At 31.5% G+C, this 8,434-nt stretch overlaps 1 protein-coding gene across 1 annotated transcript; it reads right to left on the reverse strand.

Annotated features, from left to right (window-relative positions):
* Window positions 1-4,226: 4,226 nt before the first annotated feature.
* LOC142224101 (uncharacterized) lies at window positions 4,227-5,226 on the reverse strand. The gene is made up of 2 exons (XM_075293903.1): window positions 5,093-5,226; window positions 4,227-4,995 (listed from the first exon to the last, which is right to left on the reverse strand). Exons 1-2 carry the CDS (start codon window positions 5,138-5,140, stop codon window positions 4,363-4,365), a joined length of 681 nt encoding a protein of 226 aa, XP_075150018.1. The 5' UTR covers window positions 5,141-5,226; the 3' UTR covers window positions 4,227-4,362.
* Between the last annotated feature and the right edge of the window lie 3,208 nt (window positions 5,227-8,434).

Below are 8,434 nucleotides of genomic sequence, written 5' to 3' on the forward strand. Positions count from 1 at the left end.
AGTTAACAGCTGCAAACACCGCTCAGAATCATCAGCATGTTGTTGTTTTTGGTCAAATGTGAGCTCGCTCGGCACCAATTTTGCACAGAGTTTCCGCATATCCAAATATTGATGAATGATATGACCAACCTTTGATATCTTTAAGGCCTCTGCTATCTCGATCAACTTCATTTTACGGTCATTTTTTTTTTTTTTTTGATGTTTTCGTCGGTAACCACCTCTTTCGGGCGTCCACTGCGTTCACCGTCCTCCGTGGTCATTTCAACACGCATGAATTTTGCATACCAACCATTATTGTTGATTTCCCTGGGGCAGAGTCCGGAAACTCATTATCAAGCCAAGTTTTTGCTTCCGCCGTATTTTTTCCCTTCAGAAAACAATATTTTATCAAAACACGAAATTCCTTTTTTTTTCATTTTTTTCACAATAACAAAAGTTGCTTCAAAAAAGGCGCTATATCTCGCAAACTAATTGACTTAAAGACGTCAAATTTTGACACGAATCATTTGCAGGTTGGTACTATATAAAAATAATATGCATTTAATACTAGCAACGCCATCTATGTGTCAGACCGGGGACTTATCAGCCAACCTGTTAAATTTGACAAACATTCCTTTCCTCAGTTGGTTAAGCTACACTACAGTAAAAACTACAGTTTAGTCAATGCATAGTTTTAAGCTTAAATCAAAGAACAACAACAATGCTTAAAGAACAAAACCAACAATAACAAAACAAAACGAATGAAATTATATTATGACAAAATTTTCTATAGAAATAAAATTTTGACAAACTTTTCTATAGAAATACGATTTTAATAAAATTTTCTATAAAAGTAAAATTTTGACAGAATTTTTTGTAGAAATAAAATATTGGTAAAATTCTATAGAAATAAAATTTTGACACAATTTTCTATAGAAATAAAGTGTTGATAAAATTGTCTATATAACTGAAATGTTGATAAAATTTTCTATAGGAATAAGATTTTCAAAAAAAAAAAAAAAAATTCTATGGAAATTAAATTAAGACAAAATTTTCTAAAGAAATAAAATTTTGACAAAATGTTCTATAGAAATAAGATGTTGACAAAATGTCTATAGAAATAAAGTTTTCAAACAAATTTCTATGGAAATTAAGTTATGACAAATTTTTCTATGGAAATAAAATTTTGAAAAAATTTTCTATAGAAATACGATTTTGATAAAATTTTCTATATAAGTAAAATATTAACAGAATTTTTTGTAGAAATAAAATTTTGGTAAAATTCTATAGAACTAAAATTTTGACACAATTTTCTATAGAAATAAAGTGTTGACAAAATTTTCTATATAAATAAAATGTTGATAAAATTTTCTATAGGAATGAAATTTTCAACAAAAAAAAAACAAGTATATACGGTCCTAAGTTCAGCCAGGACGAATCTTATGTACCCTCCACCATGGATTACGTAGAAACTTCTACGAAATATGTCATAATCGCATTACTTGGGTTGTGGTATTAACCGAACTTCCTAAAACTTCTTAACATCGTTTTCTAAATTGTGAGTTAGTGCATGGTCCACATGGTATATATTAGACAAAAAAGTTATGTATAGTTAAGTCTATAAATAATTACGAATCGATATGGACTTTGTGCACGGTACATAGAGAGCCAGAATTGAAATACGGGGGTCTCTTATATGGGGGCTATATAGAATTATGCACTTGATATGGACCAATTTTTGTGTGATTGGGGATCGATTTATCTGAGGTCTATATATAACTATAGACCGATATGGACCTAATTAGGCATGGTTGTTAACGACCATATATTAGCACAATGTACCAAATTTCAACTGACTCGGATGAAATTTGCTCCTCCAAGAGGCTCCAAAACCAAATCTCGGGATCGGTTTATATAAGGGCTTTATATGATTATGGACTGATATGGACCACTTTTGGCATGGTTGTTAAATATCATATACTACCACCACGTACCAAATTTCAACCAGATCGGATGAATTTTGCTTCTCCAAAAGGCACCGGAGGTCAAATCTGGGGAACGGTTTATATGGGGGCTATATATAATTATAGACTGATATGAACCAATTCCTGCATGGTTGTTGGATACCATATACTATTTAACATCACGTACCAAATTTCAACCGAATCGGATGAATTTTGCTGTACCAAGGGGCTCCGGAGGTCAAATCTGGGGATCGGTTTATATGGGGGCTATATATAATTATGGACCGATTTCGACCAATTTTTGCATGGGTATTTGAGAACATATATTAACACCACGTACCAAATATCAACTGAATCAGATGAATTTTGGTCTTCCAAGAGGCTTCGGAGGTCAAATCTGGTTATAGGTTTATATGGGGGCTATATATAATTATGAACCGATGTGGACCAATTTTTGCATGTTAATTAAAGACCATATACTAACACCATATACCAAATTTCAGACCGATCGGATGAAATTTGCAAGCCAAATCGGGTAATCGGTTTATATGGGGGCTATATGTAATTATGGACCGATGTGGACCAATTTTTGCATGGTTGTTAGAGACCATATACTAACACCATGTACCAAATTTCAACCGGATCGGATGAAATTTGCTTCGCTTAGAGCAATCGCAAGCCAAATTTGGGGGTCCGTTTATATGGGGGCTATACGTAAAAGTGGACCGATATAGCCCATTTGCAATACCATCCGACCTACATCAATAACAACTACTTGTGGCAAGTTTCAAGTCGATAGCGTGTTTCGTTCGGAAGTTAGCGTGATTTCAACAGATGGACGGACGGACGGACGGACGGACGGACGGACACGACCCAGAATATATATACTTTATGGGGTCTTAGAGCAATATTTCGATGTGTTACAAACGGAATATAATATACACCCATCCTTTGGTGGAGGGTATAAAAACAACAACAATGCTTAAAGAACAAAACCAACAATAACAAAACAAAACGAACGAAATTATATTATGACAAAATTTTCTATAGAAATAAAATTTTGACAAACTTTTATATAGAAATACGATTTTAATAAAATCTTCTATAAATGTAACATTTTGACAGAATTTTTTGTAGAAATAAAATTTTGGTAAAATTCTATGAAAAAATTTTCTATAGAAATAAGATGTTGACAAAATGTCTATAGAAATAAAGTTTTCAAAAAAAATTCTATGGAAATTAAATTATGACAAATTTTTCTATAGAAATAAAATTTTGACAAATTTTTCTATAGAAATACGATTTTGTTAAAATTTTCTATATAAGTAAAATTTTGACAGAATTTCTTGTAGAAATAAAATTTTGGTAAAATTCTACAGAAATACAATTTTGACACAATTTTCTATAGAAATAAAGTGTTGACAAAATTTTCTATATAAATAAAATGTTGATAAAATTTTCTATAGGAATAAAATTTTCAAAAAAAAAATTCTATGGAAATTAAATTAAGACAAAATTTTCTATGGAAATTAAATTTTGACAAAATTTTCTATAGAAATAAAATTTTGACAAAATTTTCTATAGAAATAAGATGTTGACAAAATGTCTATAGACATAAAGTTTTCAAAAAATTGTCTATGGAAATTAAATTATGACAAATTTTTCTATAGAAATAAACTTTTGACAAATTTTTCTATAGAAATACGATTTTGATAAAATTTTCTATATAAGTAAAATTTTGACAGAATTTCTTGTAGAAATAAAATTTTGGTAAAATTCTATAGAAATAAAATTTTGATAAAATGTTCTATAGAAATAAAATTTTGTCAAAATTTTCTGTATAAATAAAATTTTCAAAAAATTTTCTATGGAAATTAAATTATGACAAAATTTTCTTTATTTTGCAAATTTTCTTTAGAAATAAAATTTTGGCAAAATTTTTTGATAGTAGTAAAATTTTGACAAAATTTTCTATAGAAATAAAATTTTGACAAAATTTTTTGATAGAAATAAAATTTTGACAAAATTTTTTGATAGAAATAAAATTTTAACAAAATTTTCTATAGAAATAAAATTTTGACAAAATTTTTTGATAGAAATAAAATTTTGACAAAATTTTCTGTAGAAATAAAATTTTTACAAAATTTTCTATAGACCTAAAATTTTGACAAAATTTTCTATAGAAATATCGTTTTGACTAAATTTTCTATAGAAATATCATTTTGACTACATTTTCTATAGAAATAAAATTTTGACAAAATTTTCGATAGAAATAAACAAAACTTTACTTTTCAGAGTGTTGTTTTTTATTATAATTCTGGTTCAATAGGAATATGGGACAATAGGCATATATTAGGGTTGATTATTGTAATTTATACTGTTAATTTAATTAATTTAATTTCTACTATTTATTGAAAGATTACTCTTCTTCATCATCATTACATTCAGTTGGCATCATTGGACTTTTGGGTAAAAATGAACGAATATTTTCCACTTTCAACATATCAAACAGGTAATAATGTTGAGTAAATCTCTTGTGCCAATCTGATAGGTAAGCATTTTTAATTTGTATATCTACATCCTTATTTTCCACTAAAAATCTTACTTCATCATCCAAATATGAGAAAAATTTTAATCTATTTTCTACCAAAATCACACGCATATTTGTTTCAAATCCTTTATGTATTTGATTCCACTGAGTCATTAAATCCGGATCTCGTAATTTGGATAAAATGCTAAAGATATTTTCAAGTGAAGCATGAAGTGCTATTTGTTGTTTACAAGTATAGGGACCATTGAAATTCAGTATTAATGCCTCCAATAGCTCCGTGGCAGTGACAATAGCTTCTTCAAGGTCACTATACTGATCCCAATCGATGCCAGTTTTACGTAATTTCGATTTATTATCCAATGTCCATGTTTTCAATGAATTTAAGTATTCTTCTACCATTTCATACACTTCCATAGACCAGAGAGATGCACGTAGATGTTCAGCATACAATACAGTCAAATTGTCGTCGGTCCCATCGTCAGCCTCGACTACAGGAAATTGCTAAAAGACAAAGGACATGTTATAAATTATTATAATTTTCCAAAAAAAAAAAAAAAATAATAAACAAATAAAATTAATATAAAAAAGTTTCACTAACCTCAGACATGGCTAAGAGAGACAATATTAACAACACAGACATTTTCATTGTTGACTGACTTGGTAGTTCACTTCGTAGCGCTTGGTAATATAACTAAATGTCTGAATTCCCTTTTCTAATACCATATTTAGTAGATAAACAATGGACCGAAATATGCAAAAGAATGAATAATTCCACAGCACGTACACGTATAAAACCACTGACTGGGCATCATTAACCCTTTGTCGTCAGTACATTAAAGTTTTCCTATAGAAAGCATTATTCAGTTAGGCTGAGTAACAGTTTTCCAGTAGAAAACACTTTTCGTCAAGGTTGAATTAAAGTTTTCCTATAGAAAACATAATTCAGCCAGGCAGAGTTAAAGTTTTCCTATAGAAAACATAATTCAGCCAGGCAGAGCTAAAGTTTTCCTATACAAACCATTATTCAGCTAGGCTGAATTAAAGTTTTCCTATAGAAAACATAATTCAGGCAGGCTGTATTAAAGTTTTCCTATAGAAAACATTTTTCAGCCAGGCTGAATTAAAGTTTTCCTTTAGAAAACATTATTCAGCCTGGCTGAATTAAAGTTTTCCTTTAGAAAACATTATTCAGCCAGATTGAAGTAAAGTTTTCCTATAGCAAACATTATTCAGCCGGGCTGATTTAAAGTTTTGCTATAGAAAACATTATTCAGCCTGGCTAAATTAAAGTTTTCCTATAGTAAACATTAATTCAGCCAGGCTGAATTAAAGATTTCCTTTAGAAAACATTATTCAGCCAGGCTGGATTAAAGTTTTCCTTTAGAAAACATTATTCAGCTAGGCTGAAAGTTAAAGTTTTCCTATACAAAACATTATTCAGCTGGGCTGAATTAAAGTTTTCCTATGAAAACATTATTCAGTCCGGCTGAATTACAGTTTTTCAATAGAAAACAGGTAGAGTTAAAGTTTTCCTATTGATAACATTATTCAGTCAGGCTGAATTACAGTTTTCCAATAGCAAACATTATTCAGCCGGGCTGAATTAAAGTTTTGCTATAGAAAACATTATTCAACCGCGCTGAATTAAAGTTTTCCTATAGTAGGTTAGGTTAAGTTAGGTGGCAGCCCGATATATCAGGCTCACTTAGACAGTTCAGTCCACTGTGATACCACATTGGTGAACTTCTCTCTTATCACTGAGTGCTGCCCGATTCCATGTTAAGCTCAATGACAAGGGACCTCCTTTTTATAGCCGAGTCCGAACGGCGTTCCACATTGAAGTGAAACCACTTGGAGAAGCTTTGAAACCTTCAGAAATGTCACCAGCATTTCTGAGGTGGGATAATCCACCGCTGAAAACTGTTTGGTGTTCGGTCGAAGCAGGAATCGAACCCACAACCTTGTGTATGCAAGGCGGGCATGCTAACCATTGCACCACGGTGGCTTCCTATACAAAACATTATTCAGCTAGGCTGAATTAAAGTTTTCGTATAGAAAACATTATTCAGCCTGGCAGAATTAAAGTTTTCCTATAGTAAACATTAATTCAGCCAGGCTGAATTAAAGTTTTCCTTAAGAAAACATTATTCAGCCATGCTGAATTAAAGTTTTCCTTTAGAAAACATTTTTCAGCCTGGCTGAATTAAAGCTTTTGTATAGAAAACATTATTCAGCCAGGCTGAATTAAAGTTTTCCTATACAAAACATTATTCAGCCAGGCAGAGTTAAAGTTTTCCTATAGGCAACATTATTCAGTCAGGCTGAATTACAGTTTTCCAATAGAAAACATTATTCAGTCAGGCTGAATTACAGTTTTCCTATAGAAAACATTATTCAGCTGGGCTGAATTACAGGTTTCTAATAGAAAACTTTATTCAGCCAGGCTGAATTACAGTTGTCTAATAGCGAACATTATTCAGCCAGGCAAAGTTAAAGTTTTCCTATACAAAACATTATTCAGCTGGGCTGAATTAAAGTTTTCCTATGAAAACATTATTCAGTCCGGCTGAATTACAGTTTTTCAATAGAAAACATTATTCAGCCAGGTAGAGTTAAAGTTTTCCTATTGATAACATTATTCAGTCAGGCTGAATTAAAGTTTTCCAATAGCAAACATTATTCACCCGGGCTGAATTAAAGTTTTGCTATAGAAAACATTATTCAACCGCGCTGAATTAAAGTTTTCCTATAGTAGGTTAGGTTAGGTTAGGTGGCAGCCCGATATTTCAGGCTCACTTAGACAGTTCAGTCCATTGTGATACCACATTGGTGAACTTCTCTCTTATCACTGAGTGCTGCCCGATTCCATGTTAAGCTCAATGACAAGGGACCTCCTTTTTATAGCCGAGTCCGAACGGCGTTCCACATTGAAGTGAAACCACTTGGAGAAGCTTTGAAACCTTCAGAAATGTCACCAGCATTTCTGAGGTGGGATAATCCACCGCTGAATACTGTTTGGTGTTCGGTCGAAGCAGGAATCGAACCCACAACCTTGTGTATGCAAGGCGGGCATGCTAACCATTGCACCACGGTGGCTTCCTATACAAAACATTATTCAGCTAGGCTGAATTAAAGTTTTCGTATAGAAAACATTATTCAGCCTAGCAGAATTAAAGTTTTCCTATAGAAAACATTTTCCAGCCCGGCTGAATTAAATATTTCCTATAGAAAACATTATTCAGGCAGGTTGAATTAAATTTTGCCTATACCAAACATTATTCAGCTGGGCTGAATTAAAGTTTTGCTATAGAAAGCATTATTCATCCGGGCAGAATTAAAATTTTCTTATAGTAAACATTAATTCAGCCAGGCTGAATTACAGGTTTCTAATAGAAAACTTTATTCAGCCAGGCTGAATTACAGTTGTCTAATAGAGAACATTATTCAGCCAGGCAAAGTTAAAGTTTTCCTATACAAAACATTATTCAACTGGGCTGAATTAATGTTTTCCTATGAAAACATTATTCAGTCCGGCTGAATTACAGTTTTTCAATAGAAAACATTATTCAGCCAGGTAGAGTTAAAGTTTTCCTATTGATAACATTATTCAGTCAGGCTGAATTAAAGTTTTCCAATAGCAAACATTATTCAGCCGGGCTGAATTAAAATTTTGCTATAGAAAACATTATTCAGCCGGGCTGAATTAAAGTTTTCCTATAGAAAACATTTTCCAGCCCGGCTGAATTAAATATTTCCTATAGAAAACATTATTCAGGCAGGTTGAATTAAAGTTTTCCTTTAGAAAGCATTATTCAGTTAGGCTGAATAACAGTTTTCCAATAGAAAACACTATTCGTCAAGGTTGAATTAAAGATTTCCTATAGAAAACATTTTTCAGGCTGTCCAGTCAGAGTTAAAGTTTTCCTATACAAAACATTAT

The sequence above is a fragment of the Haematobia irritans genome, chromosome 2, assembly GCF_050003625.1.
Source record: "Haematobia irritans isolate KBUSLIRL chromosome 2, ASM5000362v1, whole genome shotgun sequence".
In the NCBI taxonomy this organism is placed as follows: domain Eukaryota; kingdom Metazoa; phylum Arthropoda; class Insecta; order Diptera; family Muscidae; genus Haematobia; species Haematobia irritans.

Bases quoted from the DNA above. Each gene is read 5' to 3' on its own strand.
- LOC142224101 (XM_075293903.1), bottom strand. From the start codon at position 5,140: ATGAAAATGTCTGTGTTGTTAATATTGTCTCTCTTAGCCATGTCTGAG. The intron at 4,996-5,092 runs GTTAGTGAAACT...TTTGTCTTTTAG, and splicing joins CTCTCTTAGCCATGTCTGAG to CAATTTCCTGTAGTCGAGGC.